At 39.4% G+C, this 24,228-nt stretch overlaps 1 protein-coding gene across 1 annotated transcript; it reads left to right on the top strand.

Annotated features, from left to right (window-relative positions):
• The first annotated feature begins 32 nt into the window (after positions 1–32).
• On the top strand, positions 33–23,866 carry ABHD3 (abhydrolase domain containing 3, phospholipase). Its single transcript, XM_071418177.1, has 9 exons — positions 33–270; positions 1,821–1,984; positions 4,654–4,836; positions 6,058–6,103; positions 8,923–9,035; positions 12,462–12,635; positions 13,289–13,337; positions 13,422–13,587; positions 21,784–23,866. The coding sequence occupies exons 1-9, from the start codon at positions 124–126 to the stop codon at positions 21,960–21,962; spliced, it is 1,221 nt and encodes a 406-aa protein (XP_071274278.1). The 5' UTR covers positions 33–123; the 3' UTR covers positions 21,963–23,866.
• Positions 23,867–24,228: the final 362 nt, after the last annotated feature.

Below are 24,228 nucleotides of genomic sequence, written 5' to 3'. Positions count from 1 at the left end.
AGGCGGGCGCCAGCTCCTCCTTCTCCCTTTCCTCCTCCTCCTCCTCCTCCTCCCTCAGCGCCGGGGTGGGCTCGCCCGCGGCAGCCGGGGTGTGGTGTCCTGCCGTGCCGTCCCCCGTGTGCGATGGACTGGCAGGTGCTGACCAGGGAGCTCTCCCTCTACCTGGAGAGCCAGGTCCGCGTGGGCTTCTTCGGCTCCGGCGTGGGCTTGTCCCTGGTACTGGGTTTCGGTGTCGCCTACGCCTGCTACTACCTCAACAGCATCGCCAAGGTGAGCGGGAGGGCGGCGGGGCGGGCGGGCTCCGCAGGTGTCCCGCCGATGGGGACAGCCCCGAAGGTCACCGCGACCCACCGCCCGCAGGCGAGGGGATCGCACCTGAAATGGCTGGGGGGGAGAGCAGGGCTCTGCGGCCGCACTGTCCTCAAATCCCTCGTCCGTCCCCTGGACGGTCCGCCCCGGGGTCCCGGCCGGCCGAAACCCCGCTCGAAGCCCACACGGGCCCGGCAGCGCAGCCTCACCGGCCCCCGGGGCTGCGTCTTCTGCAGGGGCCGCCGGTGACCCCCGGAGGCCGCTGGCCTGCGGTGAGGGAGGGCTCCCCTGGTCCTGCTCCGTCTGGGAGGGGAAGGGGCTCCGGTCTCGGCAGTCCCCAAAATGCAGTTGTACCAGTTAGAGAGCTTGGCCGGGTGCCATGCTTTGGAAAGGGAGGTTAGGAGACTGCCCTGCACAACACAAACCCGACCTACTTGGTTCACTAGCAGGGCAAGCGATCAAGTAGTTTTGCTGCCCTTGTGTCCCCGTCGGTACCATCCTAAGTACCTCTGGGGGCACCATGGCAGCGTTTTGGGGGCTGGAGCACTCTTGGGCATCTCCTCATCAGCAGTAGTTTTACAGATGAATTAGGCAATCGCAAATTACTTGGATACAGCGAGCCTGACGAGATCTGAAGTGGCCCCCTGGTGAGAGCGCCTCGTTGAATGCGTAATCAATTGAAAATACGCATATCAAAAGGGTTTCGACCGTCGAGGACCTGAGTGTTGCCACAGTCCTTCAGAGAACCGCTGGGAACATAGCCTTCCTCTTCACAGAGAAGAGAGTACTTGATTTTGGTCAGAAGAGACAAACGAAGGGATGATGTGCCATTACAGCTGTTTATGTGGAATGGTTTTCCTCAAAGCATGTATTGTTGTCCTATTAATGCTTGTATGTTGAGGAATCATTGTGACAGAGAGGTATAAGAAATATAGTTGGTAAAACCTGAGCTGTTTGGAATGTTTGGAATACAGGGACTTTTCCATGTTAATTGGTAAACAAATGGAAACTGTAAGCAAATTGTCTGCATGCAGAGCATTATTAGAGAGGAGAAACCGATGCACTTGTGTACTGTAGAATGAGATGGGAGGAGAAGCATCCTACCAGGTTAAAAAAGGTACTGCCGTCAAAGTGCATGCATGAATTAAATGACATTTTTGTGTGGTCCAAGAAAACAGACTTGGTAAAACCTTTCTTGTTTACTAAGAAACAGTGTGATTTTAATATGTCAGTGAAGATACAATGCTGGTAAAATTAGAGATAGATCAGTATGTTATTAGAAATGGGTAAGGAGTCCATTATGCTTAATGGGTTTCACTTTTTGCTTGGGCATTTTGGCATTTTGTTTGGTTTTAATTTACTTCTCTCTGTACCATTAAAGGTAAAAGCATTGCAAATGCTTATATGAAATAAATTAGTTCACTGAGAGAGGATTTAAATAAGCTTTATTTCTTTGGGTTTTAATTTGTTTTAGAAGAATGTCCATGTCTGACTGTAGTCTCTTTTCCTAGAAACCCCAGCTGGTGGCAAGCAATGACCGTTTCTGCCGCTTTCTCGAGGAATATTGCCCTGTTGTGACAGAAACTTACTATCCCACGATTTGGTGCTGGGAAGGTCGGGTGCAGACACTCCTGCGCCCCTTTATCACATCTAGACCCCAAGTACGGTACAGGAAGTAAGTGCCTTTATTTTGGAAAGTGATTGATTTGATATCCAGCTGTTCTCTTACTCTGTGTCACACCCACTGTCTTTGCTCAAGTTCGTGCCTGTTATTTTTTGCTTTATGCCCACCTTTACAACTTTGTCATAGACTTGGAACTACCTTTATCATGGATTCAATATGAAGTAGGTTTGAAAGGTCAATGTTCCCAAATGGGCCTATTTTAGCTCAGAGTTTTGTAGCACTGAAATATGGGTGACAATATAGGAACTGACATGGTTATATGTTCACAGGATTACACAGTGGATGAGGTCTTAAAAGACCTCTGGAGGTCACCTAGTCCAACTGCCCTGCTCAAGTAGGTTCACACAGAGCCAGTTGCCCCAGATCATGTACAAATAGCTTTTGGATTTCCAGAAGGATGGTGACTGCATGATACCCCTGGGCAAATTGTGCCAGTGCTTGGTGGCACGCTCTCACATTGAAAATTTGTTTCCTGATATTCAGAGGGAACCTTCCATGCTTCAGGTTGGTCCCATTGCCTCTTGTTCTGTCAATGGGCAACACTGAAAGGAGCCTGGCTCCATCCTCTTTGCACCCTCCCTTCAGGTATGTAAACACATTGCTAAGTTCCCCCTGAGCCTTTTCTTCATGCTGAGCAGTCCCAATTGTCCCAACCTTTCCTCATAGGAAACAGGCTCCAGTTTGTTCATCATCTTTGGGGTCTTTTGCTGGTTTATCTCCAGTATGTTCATGTCTCCCTTGGACTGGGGAGCCCAGAGCTGGAGTCAGTACTCCAGATGTGGCCTCACCAGTGCTCCATAGTGGGGGCAGGATCATATCCCTCAATCTGCTGGCTATAATCCTCCTAAGCCTCCACAGCCTCCAGACTTTTGACCATCTTTCCCGCAAGAGCACATTACTGACTCGTGTTCAACATGGTGTCCACCAGGAGCACCCTCAGGTCCTTTTCTGCCAAGCTGTTTTCCAGATGGGCAGCCTCTCCTGGTACGTGGGGTTGTTCCTTCCCAGGCCCAAGACTTTGCACTTCCCCTCATTGAACTCTGTGAAATTCCTGTCAACCCATTTCTGCAGCCTGTAGAGGTGTAGAGGCCCCTCTGAATGGCAGCACAGTTGCTTGGCTTATCAAACATTCTGGTGTTCAAATGCCATAATTTTGCAAAGGTCATGCAGTCACTGTATCTGTCCATTAAAACAACACGTTGAACCTAACCGTAGCACAGCCACATTCAGCCTTGTTTTGAATATACAGAACTTCTGGGATTTTCAGAGTAACTTTTACCTGTGGAGTTTTTGTGCTGTGTTCTTTCATGCCTAAGAGGCATGCCTAAAGAGGTAACATTTCCCTCATTCTAAGAGGGAAAAAATCCCTTATATTTATTTTTTGTCCTCAGCTGATCTCTTTCACACAGAAATGAGACTTAGTCTGGCAAATGAGGCATTTGGCACAAGACCTAAGGAGAAGGACTTTTATGCGCCGGAACCTGGATGCAACACAAGTTGTTTCAGCTCTGCTTGCACGGTAGAATAGATTTAGCATTTAGCAGCTTCCCTTAGTTTTAGTAACTAGGAAACATTTCAGTGGTATGGCCATGTCCACTTCTTCTAGTCCTTCTTGTACACTTTTATTTCAAGGGTTTTGAGAAAAGAAACATAGTTCCATGGAGCAGTGCTTATTTTGCACCATTTTAGATTGTGTTGGCAGTACTCACTAGCAGTGCATCTACTTCCCATTACTGAAAAAGGGCAAAGCTGAGCTAATGAGTCCAACAAGGCTGGTCGCCTTTAAAATCTGCAGTAGTCACTACCAAGAATTTCAAAAGAAAAATCAAATGCCAGGTAGGCTTACATTTCAGCAGTTTCCACACCAACTCCCTCAAACCGTTCAAATATGAATATATTAGCTTTTATCTACATGTTTGGCTATCTCTTCTCTATTTGGATAACTACTTTTCTAAATTATGAAAGTAAAGTAGCATTTTAACTGTTCAAATTTCCAGGAAGTGGGAAGATTTGTATGTTTCCAAAAAAAAAGAATGTAACTTTTTTGTCATTGTTCAATGCATGCCTATCTTACTGAGATATTACCATATTTGTTGCATTATTAAGATATATGCTATAAAAGTGCATTCTAGCACAGTTTGTAGTAATACGGGGTGAAATATGCAGTAGTGTGTGTCTGTGTTCTGCATGTTTAAAACATAACAATCCATTATGCATCCTACTTCTTTGGATGAAGAGGGGAAAAAGAAAGTGAAAAATGTTTATCACATTACCCAGTGTGCTATCAAAAGATTCTTAGATGATTCAAAGGAAATCTGCAGTACACAAAAATGCCTGTATAAAACTCAAGGCAGTGCCAAAAATCACATTAGTTACAAGCTTCCAGTACATCAGCAGCAATTTATGAAAGGCCATGTCTTCCTTTACTGTCTTCATTTATGGAACGGGAATTACCCTGCAAATTGACTGTTCTAACTCTTGTCAGCTGTAGGTGTAACTCTTTCTGATTGCAGACATGCCTAGTCAGGTGGCACTTTGAGTATTAAAACATAATGAAAAGTGCAGAATTCATACCTCTTAATTTGTAGACTGCAAGCACTCTTAATAGCATGTATGTATTTTTCAATCTAATCAGTGTTGTCTTAAAATGTACCTTTCAGTGAGCTCATTAAAACAGCAGATGGAGGACAGATTTCGTTGGATTGGTTTGATAATAATGACAGCTCATACTATCCCGATGCCAGCACAAGACCCACTGTCCTGTTATTGCCTGGCCTGACAGGAACAAGCAAGGAATCCTACATTCTTCATATGATCCATCAAAGTGAAACACTGGGATATAGGTACTGTTGTTTTTCATTGCTATTCATTTTGCTGCCTCTGGTAGGATCCAATATCAGTGCGTGTATGTATCAGATGCTTTCCTAAGGCAAAGGAGATCTGAACACAGTAGTTTATGTAATTATGTAAAATAAGTTGTCATTGTTCCAGGATCTGTATTTGGAATATTAGATTTTGTCTTTGCAGATTGGCTTCTGGTGCTGACTCCAGTAAGTTCTTCGAATATGTATATATTAGCTTTTATCTACATGCTTGGCTATCTCTTCTCTATTTCGATAACTACTTTACTAAATTATGAAAGTATTTAATTGTTCAAAGTACTTTTTAAATCACCTTAAAACTTAGCAGTAAAAAATATCAGAGGAAAGCCCTGAAATCAACAACTTGTTACTATTAATTTTTAAACTGGAGGTTTTATCTGCATTTCACCTCCTAAGGGAAGAAGGTAGAATATTAAAAAATGGAGCTTTAGGTCAGATTTCAAGAGAATGCTCTAATTTTGTTTTTAAATAGCAACATTTGATAAAAACAAAAATAAATATTCTTTCATGCCTTTAACCCATCTAAGTATTTATATTATTTAATAAAATTATTTCGGTGAGATGGTAGAAGAGCCATAGAAAAGTAATATTTATTGAGAAAGTATGGATTCTTAAATCATGGTAATACTGCTAGAAGATTCAGAGACTCCTACCAACAGAGAGAGACCAGAAACTTCTGCTGTACCAGATGAAAAAAAAACATTCCCAAGAACCTGCAACTTAGATCCAGCTGTCATTATAATTTTGACTTGGCTCATTTCTTCCAATTTAATAGAATTATGTAGCTTTGGGGGATGTCTACACATGGATCTCTGACGTTCTTTTTTCAGAACACAGCTTTAGGCTGGGCCCTGCAGTGTCAGAGCTCATTGCAGAGTGCAGGCAGGACATGTCTGTACCACTTTCAGCTAAGCCTTGGGCTTCTCACCCTGCAATCTGACCTCGACAAATCACAGAGGTCTGATAGTCCCACTGACCTCCATGAACTCCATTTTGGTATAAAGCTTGTTCCACACAGGTCAGCCTCTTGAATCTGTAGGTCTGTAAATATTTATGTGCTGAACTTATTCATAGATGTGGCTCATTTTTCTTTATGCGTTTTCATTTTTTTGTGTGCTTAAGTTATCTCTTCTGGTGAAATTAACAATGTGCACAATTGAATTTATTTGTCTCAATTTTTAGATGCGTGGTTTTTAACAATCGGGGAATTGCTGGCGAGGAGCTTTTGGTAAGGATGACTTCTAAGATAAACATCTCTCACTTATAAGTGGTAATTATGAAATCATTTGTTTGTACAGTTGGATTTAAATGAGAGAAACTCAGAGCATGGGTTGAAAATGCAGAGAAGATAATTCAGCCATCTGGTAGATCAATCATGTGCCAATATTAATTTTTTATTTTGAAACCCTAGAGGGTCAGCTGGTCAACATAAAATTTTTTCTGAACATTTCATTTTAGGAAATTATTCAATTAATAATATCTGTAACACTAAAATGAACAATTCTTACATTTTCTTTCCAAAAATAGTGCAGTTTCTAAAATGTGCACATCTCTGCTCAATCATTGCAATTTTCTCCCATTGATTTAGCATACATATCCAAATATAATCCACTGTAATTCCTTCCCCAGTTTAAACTATATTTTTTATATGGTTAAAAAGGTGTGCCGTTAAAATTGATCCATACTACATGTTAGTAAATTAATGAACCAGCTTTACATGGATATCTGTATCCTGAAAGTTAAATGCGTTCTTGTATTTTTCTCGGCAATCATGACACAAACTCAGCTACAGAGGGCAGGTTTTTTTTGGGACAGACACTTCATGTTTGCTTAGAAATAACTGGCCATTCCTCAGATGAAAAATCTTGAAGCTAAACATTTTCTGCAGCTAGGGACAAGGCATGATGAAATATTGCTGAATAAGCTTTGTTTTTTTCATATGCGTTCTGTTGACAATTCTGCAGCTGGAATGAATGTGCATAATACTCAGTATTGTTTAGCATTTTTTTAATCCCCTGGTTTCAAACTTTAAAAAGCTCAGAATGTTTTTCCATAATCAGATAAAGCATTTCAATGCAAATATTGCCATGTTAAGAGTAGTTTTCTGCATACTTTTGGAGATGGACCTACAAAGCAGTTTTGTGACACACAAAGTCCTTATTGATGAATTTCTGAATCATTTAGAGAAAAGAACCCTTGTTTGGATACATTGTGTGTATTTTACTGTAATCGGATTTACATCTTTAAGCTTTATAAGTTCTTGTGGTGCAGCAAACCAGCTAAAATTATCACATTTTCTGCAAAGAGGTTTCAACACTTTAGTATAAAATCCCTACTTAATGAGTCTGAAGCATAGTTAAGCACCACAGTAGAAATTAGTTATGTAAGCAGTTCTTTTTCTAGTCACTTTAAAGATAGATTTAAATTTGCAACAAATAATAGTTATCTAAAGAATACTGTACTCCTTGATTATTGAAAGCAATTGTGAATTATTGCTTTGGAATAATCAAATATATTGACTACAGCCACTGTGAGCTAAGATGGTGTTTTAAAATACCTTCATACAAATTTAAATGGCTAAACATTAAACTGTCTGGAATTACCTGAATTTAAAATAGATGATATATCTTTAGTTTTATGAATTTTAATCAAATACACTTTCACTTAGAATGCATTAGATGCTAGTTACCAAAAATAATTTCTTTTTCCTTGTAAGGTTGACAATTAAATTGAAATAAAACACATTCACAGTTTATAATTAATAGGATGTTAAACAGTGAAGAGTAATTAATGTGGATGAGAAATGGAAATGCAACATAAATGGAAATTAAAAATGTCTTCAGTTTTAATTATCTAGACTTAGCTTTTCTTTCCTTTTCTTCATCTTTGACGTCAACATTTCAATATTCTTGTAAAATGTGTTCTAAGTAATTAGTTTAGTGTTGTTAAAATCACCCACAAATAGCCAGGCAGTTTAACTGAAAGCAATTTAAAAAAACACCCTTGAAATCCATTGTTCCTTCAAGCAAACAGAAAAGTTCCATTCACTCATAGTTATGTATTTTTATATTTAGTTTTAATGTGTCACTGAACTTTGGCAGTTCAGCCAGTACCTATAGTTAAGTCTAGGTCACTAACATGTTTCTAGCAGCTCTAAAGTTAAAAACTTTATTTCTCTGTAGATGAGGTTTGGATAACACCATTAGAAAAAAACACATGTCACTGATTCTTATGGTGCTAAATGAACTTGTCTCCCTCAAACTGCTCCAGATAGTCCCTCAGATTGGACTGTTCCAGGTGTCTGTGCAGGGGAGGCCCAAAAGTTGTGCTTCTCCTTCAGTAGCAGGGAAGTGGTTAACCAAATCTTACCCAAGGGGTTACCCGACCTCATGCCAGCAGAAGTCATTCCAAGTCTCAATTCAGGATTTAAAGAGGCACTAATGATGGATAAAGAACAGATAATATATGTTTCATTGCTTTAGTTAATTGAATAATTCTCTAAATTAGGTAAACCACACTGGAGAATTTATTTACCTGTTTATTTGGTTGTGTTGTACATAAAATCTAAATATGGCTTAGTTTTCAAATGCTGGCTGACAGAACTTGAAATCTGATGCTCTCTTTTGCATTTGAATGTGGGTGAATATAGTAAAATTGTTGTTATAACTTCCTTTTCTGTAAACTATAGCCTCTATAATGTTTCCATTTCCTTGGGGTATTTTAAAAATATCAGTGTCTATCTAGTTCTGATCTAGTTCTGTCTAGTTTAGCACATTGTTCTCTCTTCAGATTTTGTCTAATGACTTGGAGGTTGCAGATACTGAAGATACCTGTCACTGCTTTTACTTTGTAATGATAACAAGTATAACTCCTTCCTTCACCTCCTTGTGAAACGTTCTGGATTTCTATTTGCCATTTAGTGAAGCCTCACAATAAATGCTAAATTTATCTTCTTATATAATGATCCACTGTTCAGTTTGCTTTGTCCTTAAAGGATAATACAAAAGCTTATGATGGCATTTTTTTTTTCCTCTTGACTCCTTACAGACACCAAGGACTTACTGTGCAGCTAACACAGAGGACTTAGAGACTGTTATTCATCATGTGCACAGCTTGCACCCCTCAGCTCCATTTATGGCAGCAGGTGTTTCTATGGGAGGGTAAGGTTGTGTAACACAAGCCTCAGCTTAACTGTGATCATAAGACTGGTGTAGCCTGATTGTAAATTACTCTGGAATACTTGCATTGCTTACTGACCTGCAAGCAAGTTGGGTTTCTCTCCAACAGTTAATATGCAGAAGACTTTTAGAAACTTTGTATCATTGAGGCTTTTGCCTCTGTGTCAGGGACGGTTGAAATTGGCTAACATTTAAAAACTGGGGGGAGGGGGGTGGAGAAAGACAGGAAACAGTGACAGGCAGATTGACAGCCAAACAGGCAATACAATCGTCAGAAACTAGGGAGGCTGTCTTCAGAGCAGAGGGATATAAAACAGGATCTTGAGCTAATACACCATGTTTCATAGCAACCTCTGGCAATAAGATTTGTCTTCACTCTGTATTCTGCAGTGTGTGGGTAGGTTAAGCTGGAAGAGGTGTGGATATCTGCTCTGTCTGGCGCAGAAGCAAAAAGTAGGATTGTTGTTCAAACTGATATGGATTGGTAGAGCATGTGGTGTTAAGACTTGCTGTGTCCTGGCTTCTCTCCAGAAAGCACAGTGAGAACAATGATAGCACAGTTTCTTAGTAAAAAAAAACAGTGCTAGAAGCTAGCAGAATATTCCAGCAGCCTCTTTAGCAAAAATCGTAGCAGAGGAGAATTTTCCTTAGGAATACTGCAGACACAGTGGTAATTTCCTGAGACTTCACTTTTCTTTGATAAATTTTGTGGAGAATGGGCAGATACAGCCCACATATATTGAAATTAATATAGATTACTATATATTGACATTAATCTATCCATGACTTGTAGGAGCTTTGGGATATATTGGTTCAAACTGGTATTTTTTTGCTTTTTCATAAATCTTTAGTCACTAGGTTCCCTGTTCTGTTAAACAGTGGTTCCAGGAGGGAAAAAGGCTAGTCAGCCTAACTTCAGTTCTTTGGGAGGATCTCTGGGAGCCATTTCCAGGCATATGGGGACTAATGGTGACTGTTTTCATTAAGGACAAAACATGGCCAGGTGATCTGATTGCATTCTATGAGGAGATAACTGGCTTCACTGATGAGGGGAAAGAAGCCAATGTTGTTTGTTCTGAGTAATCTTTTGTACCAAAAGACTTACAGACTTACAGAAGACTTACAGAAGCTGTTCTTGCTGCAGAAACCTTTCCCTTGTTGTCTTCCACATCCCTTGCTTGTTCCAGCTCCAGCTGAACTTCAGTTTTCCTAATTGCATCCCTGCATGCTTGGGCAATGACTGTTTTCCCAGGTAGATGATCCTGTGTTCCACCTTAAGGATACTTCCTCCTTGAAATTGGTCAGTAGGGTTTTTTTCCCATGTGGTCTTCTGCTACTCTTGCTCAACTTCCTGCATATCAGAATGTATCACACTTCTGCTTTATGTTTGGTTATCCTTAAAGTCCCCTTTGCTCATCAGGGCCATCTTATGCAAGATCTCGCCAACCAGATCCCTGGGTAAATGAAAGCCAACTCTCTCCAGTATTATAATTCTGCTGCTTACTTTACCCACTTACTTCTCATCTTAAAAATCCACTATCAAATAATCTCAGTGGCCAAGACTGTTCTCTACCTGACCAGTTCTTCCTTACATATGAATAGCAGATCCAAAGAATATTTTTCCTATTTAGATCCTTGATTGTATATAAAAATATTGTCCTCAACACTCTCCAGAAATCTGGTCTGCTTGTGCCTTGCTGTGGCAGTTGATGCTGGGATGGCTACAATTCCCTGTGCCTGGCAATTATGAAGAGCTGAAAGTGTGGTAGAAGCTGGCAGTTATGAGACTGGTACAAAAGGCCACATCAGCCCTTAGTGTCATTTCTGTCCTTGGCTTATCCAAAATACTGGCAAAGTCTGTTACAATGGCACAGGGAATCTGTGTTGTTTACCTGGTTTATATGTAACCAGCACCACTGGGCAATTTTAGGCAAGGTGTTCCACCTCCCCCCTCCAATATGTTTTTAAAATCCTGAACCAAAACCAGAAAGCATATGCTTAATTGTACAGAACACTGGAATAGTCTATAATCGTCTACATGAGAACTGTTTCCTTGCTTCAAAATTAATTGGAGCATTGCACATTTAAAATTAAGCAGGAGCAAAGATCTCAACAGGGAATACTGCAAAAATCATCCACTTGTCTAAAGCTTACAGATTTTTTTATCGTCTATTGCTTTTCAGAATTTTCTGAATAGTCAGATAATCTATATAAGACAGATCTGCCCCAGTTAAGAATTAAAATAGATGCTCACTTCACAGACATATATAAATGTAAATGGAAGACCACCTGTTCTACTATCTTCTGTAGGTATTATTGTGGAAAGGGACTTCATTTTGTAACATAAAGATTCCTATGCCTTCTCTCTACTACATATTCTCTGTGAATTCTGTTAGGGAAGTTAGAATTCTGCTATTGCAACATTTTTTGGTTGGTTTATTGGACTGCCATCCTATGACGTGGTAGGTAGTGCAGAGGGATAGAGTCTCTGTGATGGAAGACTGGTTCATAATGTCTTTGCTAAAGGTTGCTGTCTCCGCAAGTACAGTAGAGCCAAGGTACAGAGTGTGGCAATCCAGGGAGCTATCTTAATGTTACTAATTAACTGCAGTTGTTTGTGTTGAAGATTTGGAGTTAAAATGTTTGTTGTAAACTTTATGGTCTCAGGCAGTAAAGTAAGACTTAGAGCTTTTCTGCCAGTACTTTTGTTTTACTCTCTTTGTGCTGTTTTATTTTTTTACATTTGAAGGGTAGATACTTGTGAACTCCCCCCATTTTCAACTCAAGTGTACATTAGCAGTAGAGACTGTGAGTTGCAACTGATCAGAAAGACAAGACCTGAGCTATTTATTTGGGTCATAATTTTGTTTCTCTAGTTTTTTTTCATTATCCAAGACTTCACGTATTTTGTGTTAAAGAAGAGCTATGTTCTTTCTTATGTGTGAGGTGAGGTAATGGCACTACCTTAATCTCAGAAGACTTCTTCATAGTGAGGCAGGTGTGCCAGGGGCAGCTTGCATTTGTCAGGCACGCTGATCAGGTTTATCACATCAGGAAGACCTGTGCTTGTAAGATGATAAAAGTTACTAACACTTGGGAATACTTGTTCCATGAGTAAGAATCATTTGACTTTTCCCTCCCTTTAGTGATTTAAGTAAGACTAGTAAGTATATTTCTATTTCTAAATGCACTCCTACTCACACCCTACCCTGTTCCTCTCTGATAGTGGAGAAAGTAAACTTCATGAGTCATATGCTGATTAGGTGACTGCCTTCTAGGTGTACTAGGCACAACTGTAGGACTCATACAAGAAACTATTGAAAAATAGACAAAAACATGGCTGTTACATTTACTCTAAATTGAAGCAAACAGTTTGATAGTATGTATGTTTCTGTTTTTCATTTGTAGCATGCTTCTTTTAAATTACCTGGGAAAAACTGGCAGAGACACTCCTTTAATGGCAGCTGCAATTTTCTCTGCGGGTTGGAATGTTTTTGAATCTATAGAATCTCTGGAGAAGCCACTAAACTGGCTTCTTTTCAACTATTACTTGACCACTTGTCTACAATCCTCTATCAGCAGGTGAGTTGTCTTCTGAACTATTTAGCAAGGTGGAAGGATTTTAACATGAGATGGACAGCAGGTATAAAAATATTGGCAAAATTAATACTGTAAGAACTCTAGTTCTTACATAATAATTCGTGCATTATTTGGTAAGTTTTGAAATCAAAAAGGTCTTTTCAAGAAAGTTTGTCATCAATGTGACTAAATTTAGATGCTGCTCAAGGGACTCACAACAAGCCCAATTTACTTCTGTATCTATAGATGAAGTAAATGGATTTTTAAAATTTTTAGACTTGTACATATTCACTTTGAGTAGATTTGCATATATAATAATTTTTTAAGTTGGTCTTGGCTGCAAAAGCACAGAAAGACCTAGTTCATCATTGGCTTTATAAAACCCCGGTGTATTTTGTATTCCCAAATATTAAATTCTCTTATCTTTGGCATCTTTCTCATGGCTTATGCAGATTTTTTTCTATGTTGCTGGATGTACCTACATATGGATGAACAATTATTCTGCTCTTGGATTCCAGATTATTCATATGAGAGAAAACTAAAAACAAGCATGTTAGACAGTTGCTTCCATAAATGTATCTGTAAAACAGAGAACTTCTATGTTTGTTTATATAACAAAAATACAAGCCCTCCAATTTTTATATTCTTCTTTTTAGGCACCGACAAATGTTGGAGAAATTATTTGATATGGATCTTGTGATGAAGGTATGTGAAAATGTTACTTCTGCTTGAGCTGGATGCTGTTTTCCAAATGCTGACATAGTTCCCTATTTGAATTCTGTACTTCAGGCTAGAACTATTAGAGAATTTGATAAGCAGTTCACTTCAGTCATGTTTGGCTACCGTTCAATTGATGATTACTATGAAGATGCTAGCCCATGTCGCAAGCTGAAGTCAGTAGGAATTCCAGTGTTATGTCTAAACTCTGTGGATGATGTTTTCTCACCAGGTCATGGTAAGTTTAGGCTTTTTAAAATATATTTCTCTGTATATGCAGTCATTAAGACAAACTACATAGGTTTGAGAATAAACTCAGACCTATGTGTAGAAGTGTATTTAAATATTACTTGCACGTAGGAACAAAACTTCCATGGAGGACTCAGTCTTGCAGTTAAGACACATATAAAACAGATGATGATGGAGAGACTTGATTAGTACAGAATGCAGAAGTATATGGGATGGCCTCATTAGGCATTAGTGGAGTTTTTACAGTCAAAAGAAAGAAATAGGAACATTTAGGGTGTGAGTTTTCTTACTGTAAGGAAGATACCAGATGTAGTGCCCTCTCAGAAGCACCTGTTTCTGTTCACCAAGTATGAAGAGAACCCATAAAAAAGGAACTTGGAATCTGATGTCATTCTGTCTGGATGTAGATATTCAGAATTCAAACTGTAAACAAGTGGGGTTTTTTTATTGCCATTCTTTGAGTCCCTACAAAGAATGTGTGGGAGTTGCTTAGTTTGAGATGATATGAAATCCTCATCTGTTGATCTCAGTGTCACCTCCCCATGCCTGTAAATTAAAAGTAAAAAAACCCAACTAAATTAGATTAGTTACATCTAATCTTGTCGGCCAAAATCTAGGGTAAGGAAAAAGATACACACAAGGTGAGCTCCTAGATGGGGGCAGGTTGAAATGAATAAGAACCATCAATATCAGCTAAGCAACAGGCTGAAAACTCCATTTTCCATTTTCTTTCTGTTTCATGCCAAACATGTGGTCATTATGAACATTTTTCTTTTCCTCTGAAAATCAAAACCCTGTTGTTAACTATTCTGAAAATATATGCTTGTTCCTGTGGTCTGTGTATTGGTTATAGCTTCTGAGAGGAGAAGGAGAACAAAAGCTAATGTAGAAGAAAACCACTAAAATGAACAGCTGTTTGAGGCAACAGTCTTTAGCAATGAGCACCTGACACCTTTAAAAATGTAGTTTATACAGCTGATTTATTTCAGGGAAGTTTTCTTCACAAGTGGAGTGAGATTGTTGCAGAATGAGTCATGAAACCAAAGTGAGCAGGCAAACAGATCAGAACAGCAAGCAGAAATTAAAGAACTTGAAGAGACACTTTGTGTGTCCTGTTTATCTGTGTGCAGATGTACAACACATGCAAAAACATGCACACGTGTTACTATTTATAGTTTGAAGACCAGTTAGAGACAAATGTTAGAGACATGAAAAGGGCCACTCCAGTAGATTGCACTAGAAAAAGTCTGATTTCTTCTTCTCTAGAACAAAAAGCATCCATGCTTTGCATGAGCAATGTAAGGAGGTGACAGACACCTAATATGAGGGGAAAAAATGGTGACTCTAGATTAGCCAAACTACCTCTCCCTTACATTGGCCAAAACAGAGGCTTAAAAAAAAAAAATAAGGTCTGGGTAAACATAGCAATATTAAAGTGGAATACTGTATGTAACTTTAAAAAATTGCAGTTCAAAGGCTTTCTGAAACAGAGTTAGTCCCTTTGTATTTATTTTCTCTGTGGGATTTTTTTCCTTGAAATCAGACAATTGCTTGTTCTCTCATAAGCTTATAATGGCCTGAAAATGTGAATGGATGGGCTGTGACCCTAAAATCTATGTCCAAATATAAAATCTGGCTAGTGATTCTGAAGATAATTTTTATAGGTCTTAGGACCCTGGAGATGACTTTCCTCATAGCACTGCAGGGAGTTCATCTGCTGTGCCTTGTTTCTTTCACAGAGTGTCTGAGAGAGAGAACAATAGCTTCACCACTTTGTTTAGCATTAGCTTAGTTTGTGGTTTCTGTCTAAAGTTAAGTAATAGCTGTGGCAGGGTCTACCTAGTTGGCATAGTGACAGCAGCAGTAAACCAGTCAGTGTGCCTCAGTTCCTAAAAAAATTTCTTAACCTTTCCCAGCCCATTATGACTGGGACAGGGACATTTGTTACCTAGATGAAAATTAGTGCAGATACTCCATCGCCTTTTTATCTCCAGCTCTGAAGAGCCAGCTATTCATCTGACCCTATGACATTCAATCTGAACACCAGAAAACACTTTTTTACTGTGAGAGTGGTCAAATGCTGGCATCGTTTGTGTGGTCTCTATCTATTGAGATACTCACAACCTTATGGGACACGGCCCTAGAAAACCTGCTGTTGGTAACCCTGCTTGAGCAGGGGGTTAGACTAGATGATCTCAAGAGGTCTCTTACAGCCTCAGCTGTTCTGTAATGTGTAGTTTGAGTACTCAAAGATTGAGTCCCCTTAGAGTACAGCTGTAATAGATCTCTCAATCCTTGAAGCTCTTTTGTAAAACTAACACAAGTCTTGGTGAACAGTGGGATGGTTGTTTGTGTAAAATTAGGTATCTAAACTATTGTGAGGATGCCTTAGAAGTCTTGAAGTGTAGAGGGGGGTGAGGTAGAACACCAGCACTTCTGAAACAAGAAGTGATAAGAGTCTATTGTAATGACTGTCCATCTTCTCTTAAAACTCTAACAGTAACCAGCCTTTCTCCATGAAGATATTTGGGTGGTTAGGCATTCGTTTATTCCTTGTTCACAGAGTTAATGCTGTTAGCTGTAAACCCTTGTACTTGTGGAGACAAGTTTACCTCAGAAAGGGCCACCAGGACGATGCTGATTTCCTGCTAATAGCATGACTCTGTTATTTCTGTCTATCCTTGGCTCTTTTTCATTTGTGCTGTGTACCCTCAGTGGGAATCATGCTGGCAGGAGACACAGAGCACCCCAATTAGCAGCCTGGGATTTTTGTCTGCTACCATTAGTTAATGGAGTTTGTTGATCTTGACATCTTGACATCTTCTGTGAGCTGTTTTATGTTAGCAAACATAAAGGGCTGGTGTTACTCATGGAGGTGACTTTATTCTACCAACTGGCTTTTTTTTCTAACTTAAAAACTTCTATGTGTGGACACACAGAAGCCTGTGGCAACCAAAGGCAGTTTCCACTCACAACTGTATCATGGATTCAAAGCCACAAAATTCATACTCATCCAAACCCCAGCCTTTTGTTGACTTTGGGGACTGGTTATTTCATGCCTCATTTCTCCCAGTAATACTCATCAGCTTTTAAGCTACCTTCCAGTTCTCTTGTAGATAGCTGTAATTTCCAAGAGCTGGGAAACTGGCCTAGAAAACTCACCAGGGAGAAAGCTGTGCCAGAATTCCTTTGTATTTAAATAGTTTCCATAAAGCCAGGCACATCTATCTTCCAGTAACAGAGCTTGAGGGATACTAACCCAAGTCTGCTTTGTCACTACATAATGTGGACCTAAAGAGACACTTCCCTTGAAAAGTGCAGATGCTGCCTTAGTTGCTTGTTACTACCTGATCATTTCTTCTCATGTGCCTTTTGGTACACTTTGTACTTCCCAGCAGTTATTTTTAAATATATTGTGAAAATGTGCCATTTGACCTCAATCTAGTACTATGAAGAAGCAATCAATTTGCAGTCCTTCCTTAATGTTGCTGTTTAAAGTTCACAGAGCTTGGCAGCTGATGTATCTGTAGTTTAATTCTGGAATGCAATTCTCATATTGCATAATACTGACTAATGAAAACAAATGCTTTCTTCATTGCATGACACTTCTCTCACCATAACTAATTTAAACAAACCACTGCTTCAGGAAATATGTAATAAAGCCAAGTCAAGCCCTTGCATTTTGTAAATGTGAAAAATAAATCAGGAAGATGGTGTGATAGCATTCATTATCACTGTCACATTTAACTTATTATCTGAAGTGGCATTTTTCTCTGAAGAGACTTTTTAAGCAGTGTATTAGGCATCTGACTTGAATTTCACTATACTAATGCTTAGCTAATTGCTGCTGATGAGCATTGTGTCCGAGCTGGAAGCCTGCCCTTGGAGCTAGGTACCATGCAGCTCCTTCCTGATCCACTGTGACAAATAAGTGCATGTCTGAGCTCAGTTATATATATTTTATGGAACTCTCTGAAGCTTTTGTGTCCCCCTGAATTCAAACTTGAATTGTTTTAGGTGTTAGTGTACATCCTGTTATGTAAAAGAGCACAGTTGAATGCAGTTGCCAGAAGAGACCAAATGACCAAGAAGTGGCCAGACAGATAATAATTCGGTTAAAAGTTTAAGGAACAAGATAAAGAGAAATCAAGCAAAAAATGGAATGTCCAACAGCAGTGACTTATGTGTTTTTTCTTTTGTTCTTTAAGAAAATAATAACTTCTTTTTGGCAAATAATGTACAACAAATTGGTTTTGAATGAAGTAATTCTGCATGTAAGTATTCACATTGTGGTTCTGTGATCACAAATCAGGTCTGTGCTTGCTGGATCAAACAGCAGTACAGATTTTGGCCAAAAGAAACTTAAGTACAAGGTTATGTGTGGAGAAAAATGAACAGTGGTATCTTTTGGCATGCAATCCTATCTCCTAGAACACATACATCCAGTGCTCCATTCATCTGCTTTTACATTGCAAAATTTACTCTGTTGCATTGTGGTTTTATTTACTGGATGGCTACCAGTCCCTAGCAACAGCCTTGAGAAAAGTACCACACCACTGCCAAGCATCATTTGCATTTTGGCACTGAGGAGCAACTCAATTCTCTTCTGAGAACCTCCAGAGCAGGAAACTCTGCTGGGGAGGAGTTACATGGACAAATAGAGGGAATTTCAGGATGGGGAAGATGACATTTGTAAAGACCTGCATGTGGCTTGCACCTTTCCAGGCATGGAAAATAATCAGCATCCTAGTGCAGGACTGATAGGCTTCCAGTAAAAAGCCACAGTAGCTGTGTGGAGACAGGCAGCATGTGGCACCCACTACAGTATTGCCAACCAGTTTGGGAATGAAAGACCACCATCAAACTGATTTGGGAGCTATGATTACACTGGCAACCTCTGAATGACAGGCATGCAGAGGTCATGGTGAGATTGGTGGCTTGTAAGGGCTTCCCCAGCTGGGCTGGCAAAGTAGAGGAGACATTTATTATGATCTCCCTTTTAATCCCCCAGCAAAGCAGTTTCTTATCAGAAAGGGACATTCTCCCTACACATTGTCACTAGTCTGCCAAACTGAATGACTGTCATGTTTTTGCCCATTTCAGCGAGTGAAGAGGTACGTTCAGGCCAGTTAGCAGCTGATCCTGAATCTGTTAGGACTGATGGGGTTCTCATGTCTATCTCTGATACTTGGAGGTCAAATCTGTCTCTCCTCACATATTCCTTCTCATACCCTTGCACAGAAGCCTATTTATAAGTCCCCTCAGTGACCAGGCAGACATCTGCAGAACGGGTATGGAAAGTGTGATTCATTGCCTGAAGCAGGCATGGGGTTTGTGTCTGATCCCCAATTCTCTCTTGGGATACTGTTTAACATGGACCACAGACTACTGGAGTGAAGAAGAGCAGATGGCTTGGTACAGATAAGTGGGCAAATTCCTATGCAGTCAGCAGAAGGTGACATGAATTGCAGCCGCTCTCTTTGTACATGGCAATGTGTTCCTCCACAGAATCCAAGAGAGGCAGATCAGAGATTGCTGAGCGGATTAACTCAGGCAAAACTCCAGACAAGCATGTGCTGAGTCTGAAAATGATGCATGTGTTGGATTGCAAGAAAAAACACATTGTTTTCTGCATCTCATGTTCTCAGCATGTGCTATTCCCCAGTCTAGGCTTTAACATCATTGACTTTTTAGTCTGGCCACAGTACTGCTTTAAAAGGGCCAGATCCTGCATACAATATTTTCAGTTTTCCAATTGAACAAAAGAAAAGCCAAGGATTTCTTGTAGAAACAGTAGGAAGCACTGTTTCTTCTTCCTAGTAAGGAATCAAAATCACTTAGTAAATGCTGGAATCTACAAACTACTTAGATGCCTGCAATTTTGAAAGGAGGGAAAGAGTGGAAGAAATGGATAGCACTGAGTAGCAAAGAACCTCACATACATGGCAGGAGAGCCCCCATTGCTCTCTGGAGCTCAGTCTGTGCTCCCCCAGGGTATGGTCAGGTACCTTATGTTATGGGCAGGGAGCTTGTAACACATCTTCACAAGAGACACTAACCCAGCTCTGCAGGCAGTTGGTTTTGCATCCATGCTGAGGCCCTGGAGTGGAACAGAGCGTGTCGTTCCAGGCCCTGCTGGTAGGGACCTCTGAGGCACAGGCTGCTCCCCTGGCTCCACAGGTCCAGTGCTTCTGCCCTGATCTATTTTAAGTTGCACAGCTGTTCGCCACAGTCATTGCACTCAAGTTCTCCTTGAGTGACTTACTCTGGCTGGGGGTCCTTTTTTGGCTAAGCAAAGGGTTACTCTGCTCCTACTCCAGTTGCTGAAAATGAAGGCAAACTGGCATCTCAAACACACAGCTGTGAGTTTGCCAGCACCCAAATGAAATTAAGGAGCACATCTATGAAGAAGGCAGTAAGATGCAAAGATAGAGACTATTCAAGGATAATGACCTTTGAGATAGCAAATGTATAAAGGGGTAAAGGAACAGACTCCTAGAAACAGGAATGAGTGGAAGGTGTCTCTGAAGGAAGTGCAGTCAGAAAGGGATGTGAACAACTCAACATGCCCAAAATTGAATCTGATTCAAAAATACTTTAAAGTAAATGAAGAAGTAATATAAATCTTGTGAACAACTTGCTACTTAGTGTTGTAGTGACAAGGCATTTTTAGTTGAGCAGTATATGACTTAAAAACAGAATTATTTTCTTGTCATAACCTTTTTTAGACAACACAGTGAAACTGCTACTATTCTCTTCTTTGGACAAAGCTTTTTTGTTTTGCTGTTGCTTTTTCTGTCAATCCTGAATAACCAAAAATCTGTATGATTTTTATTTTTTTCTGTTTCATAAAGTTTCTTACTTGAAAACTGGAAATTTGAAATGCATTCTTTACTGAAATGTGCCGAGATTTCTGCTCATTCAGATGTCTACTTAGCATACCTCAAACTCCAGAGGAACTTGCTTAAATAACTTAATTTTTATAGATCAGTGGTGTTTGCAGTCTTCATATAAAGTTCCACTGCTGTGTTAGCCAGTTCAAATGAGACCAGGGTGATCCCATCACACCAAGTATCCTTTGTAAAGTCTAATGCTTCCTCTGGTGTCAGTCTGTGCTAAGTGACCTCTATTTTCCTTCAGAAAGGGAACTGCCCAGGTGGTGAAATTGATTAAGCCACACATCTATGCAGAGTCAAAATAGGAGGCACTGAAGCCTCCCTCCTACACATTTTCAGAACAGTGCATATCTCAGATGTCATTTACTGATGACTTTAGGCTAATTGTAGGCCATTGCCACCTCACTGAAGGCTGACTGTGGCTGCCTCTATTCAGATGTTGGCATTAATATGGGGAACTAGAATTAGGGTGCTAATCAGATCAGGAAAACTAACCCAGCAAAAGAAAAATCCTTGTACTATCCATTCTAATAATCTACATTCTAAAATAATTTCTAGCAGTCACTATTCAGTAGAGAGCCACTAATCTCCTGGGTGGCATGGATCACCTTTCTGTGTCCTTGTACAGTTGTTTCCCCCTTCTTCTTTCTCTGTTTACCTTGTGTCTTAGATTATGGGCTCCTCAGGGCAAGAACCATCCCCCAGTGTGTTTGCATGGTGTGCTCTGAATATGCAGGGGTAAACATATGGCAGATCAGATGTAATGTAATCTTTTATATTAGCTGATAGGATATCCTACAGTAAAAGATTTATCCTAATAAATCTTACCCTGACATTAAAGGTTCTGTGTTTGGAGTCTCACACAATTGCAATTGAGGTCCCAGTTCCTCAGCTTTTCTAAAGTTGAATATTGCAGTAACAGTAAAAAATTAAGAGGGCTGATTGTCCTTTTACTTACACTATTTATAGCAAATCCTAAGTATGCATTAACATGGGTGCTGTTCCATCAGTGTGAGTGAAAGACAGATGAAGCTGGAATTTTTACAGCAGCCAGGGAAAAAAAAATCACACAGGTAAGGTGAGTTAATGATGAAGAGAAAAATGGCTTTTAATACAGCTGTGGTTCTAAACCCTGACATTCAAGTGAATATTAAGTAAGACATTTAAGTGTATATTAATGTTGTGCCTATTTATTCGTACATAACATGAGAAATGTTTAAGAGAAGTTTTTCAATGGCTGGCATTTCATAGAAGGTAAAGGACTTAAAACATTTTTCCCCCCCTTTTAGCTATACCAGTAGAAACTGCCAAACAAAACGCAAATGTTGCTTTGGTTCTGACTTCATGCGGAGGCCATATCGGTTTTCTGGAAGGAATATGGCCAAGGAAGTGCACTTACATGGACAGAGTCTTCAAGCAGTTTGTGCAAGCTGTGTTTGAGCATGGAAATAAAATCTTTAGCATGTAGCTTTGGACCACTGTAATAGCACAGTGGCACATTCTGACAAGGGCAGATAAGCTTAGTGCACAAATTTTAACTCCTGTAAGCCAGCAAATGGATAAAGTCTATTACTACATGCAAAAATATTTTTGCCTAAGATTTTGTAGCAAGAAACTAAATATTATGTTGTCACTTTTATATTTATTTTTAATATGCCTTACTAAGAATGACCTTAAATGAAACAGTGTTCTGCATACATCAAATTGCACTTAACCAAAACTATCAAGTAGAGAGATTATAATTCCTCAGGATTTTAATTTAAATCAGTATGTATTTAGGAGACTTTATTTAGATGGCTTTTACTACTAGAATGGCAATATGCAAAAGAGCTTATATTATCCTGTCACATATAGTACCACTTGGCCCATTCCTTAGAGCACTAAAGGTGAAAATGTTAAAACATTAAAACAAAAGGAGGGATCAAATAAAAGTAGTGATTCTTCAAATAAGTTGAAATTTCAGCATGTTATTCCACAGCATTAGATTGATATCTGCTTTTGCTGTTCTGCCCTGAGAGTATTCAGATTTAGGACTGTTTATTGTTTTTTAAACTGTCAATGCCATACTTGTCTTACATGGTTATTTTTTAAAGAGCTAATTTATAGTGTTTACATATAACCAAAAGATTCCTTTAAAACAGTACTGTAATAACTTATGTAATTAAAAGACATTTTGCATTTCAGAGTTTATGTAAAGCTGGGTGTTGTCACATAAGTAAGTAACACAGACTTCATATAACTGGTAAACTTGGTGATTGAACCTGCTATGTTTATATTACCTTGCAAGAACATTTCAGTTTTAAAGAATAAATATTAGAGCATCAAGAAATTATTATATAATCTGCTTTAGATTAAAAAAGAAAAACAAATTCAAGCCTTTTGTCTAATATCATTTCTGAAAAGAATGGAACAAACTGTTTAAAGAAAGTCGGGCTGGAGGTCATAGTCATGCCTCTGGTTTGTTTATTTGGTCATTTGTCACCGTTTTGGCAGTAGGTTGCCAAATCACTGGAGCCACTGCAAACCAGCTTCTGCCCTAGCAGCTGACAAGTTGTGAGGGTGGCCGAGGCATCGCTGTTCTCCTGAGCCCTGACAGAGTGACAGCCGGCGTGCAGAAGGGACAGTTGGACAGAATGTATTTTGAAACTGTTGGGAAGCCCTAATTTAGGGCATACTGAAATTTAGAACAGGCCCTTAAGCAGCATCTCTGAAGCTGCCATCTTTTGCTGATCACTGATTTGGGCCCAGCCACGTACAAGAAGTCAGGAAAGATGCCTCTGCATTTTTATTTTTATCTTTTGAGCGGGGTCAGTACAAGAAGAAAATGCAGCTAAAAAAAGCAAGTCAGGTCTTTTGTCTCAAGCAGTACGTGAACACTCCTCTTGCAAGGCATGTTTCCTAGTAACAGCAAAGGAAGAACAAAAATACTTTTTGTCTTTAGAAAAAGAAATTAGGACATGCTATACGAGAGCTGTTTTGTAAGGTAGACTGTTGAATTAAGAAAATTAAAAAGTGCTTTCAAGTTTTGACTTTTCAAACAGGCACTTCCCCAAATAATGAACTCTTATTTTTTCTCTAGTAAGAAAAATGAGGAAAGTGACTTGCAAAAGCAAAATGAAATTTTTTGCATGCTACTACAATACAGAAAAATAGCATATTAGTAGGGTGCCTTATTTATTCTTGTATTCATTTCCAGGTTTTATGTTCATGCAAAAAAAAAGAGCAATAAACAGTGTATTTAGTGTTATATTTGTAAAATTGTTTAGGTCCAGTACTGTTCAAAATTCAGCATATAGTATTAATAAAAATAAAACCACTTACATTAAATCACACCTTACCATTTAAATAAAAGTATTATGATTAATGCCAGAATTTCTGTCTCTCTGCACTGTCTTAATTTAGGCCTGATCTCCATGAGACATTTATCTTTAAAGTTGCATCAAGCAAAAATTTGTAAAGCTAGTGTTCCCCCCCGCCCCCCAATGTACAGTGTCCTTATACCTCATTAGGGAAAAAGCACAGTGTGCAAGGTGGCAACAATCAAATTTTAATATGGGTATCTTCAAGCTTTCCCAGTCAGATTTTTTGAAACAAAAAATGCAGACACCTCAGATCTTACAGGGTACACACAAGCTAGAAGCAAGTGCCATAAACATTTTTGCTGTGTAGTAACTTTGTACCTCACACACAGTTTTTATTAAGTGAGCCAAAGTCCACAGTGTGCCCTCTATTCA

The sequence above is a fragment of the Agelaius tricolor genome, unplaced genomic scaffold (genome assembly GCF_023055355.1).
Source record: "Agelaius tricolor isolate 1412-34295 unplaced genomic scaffold, bAgeTri1.0.p SCAF_2, whole genome shotgun sequence".
NCBI classification, from domain to species: Eukaryota; Metazoa; Chordata; class Aves; order Passeriformes; family Icteridae; genus Agelaius; species Agelaius tricolor.
This window is presented reverse-complemented; position numbering and strand designations above follow the sequence as displayed.

Bases quoted from the DNA above. Each gene is read 5' to 3' on its own strand.
- ABHD3 (XM_071418177.1), top strand. From the start codon at position 124: ATGGACTGGCAGGTGCTGACCAGGGAGCTCTCCCTCTACCTGGAGAGC. The intron at 4,837-6,057 runs GTACTGTTGTTT...CTCAATTTTTAG, and splicing joins AGTGAAACACTGGGATATAG to ATGCGTGGTTTTTAACAATC. The intron at 6,104-8,922 runs GTAAGGATGACT...GACTCCTTACAG, and splicing joins TTGCTGGCGAGGAGCTTTTG to ACACCAAGGACTTACTGTGC.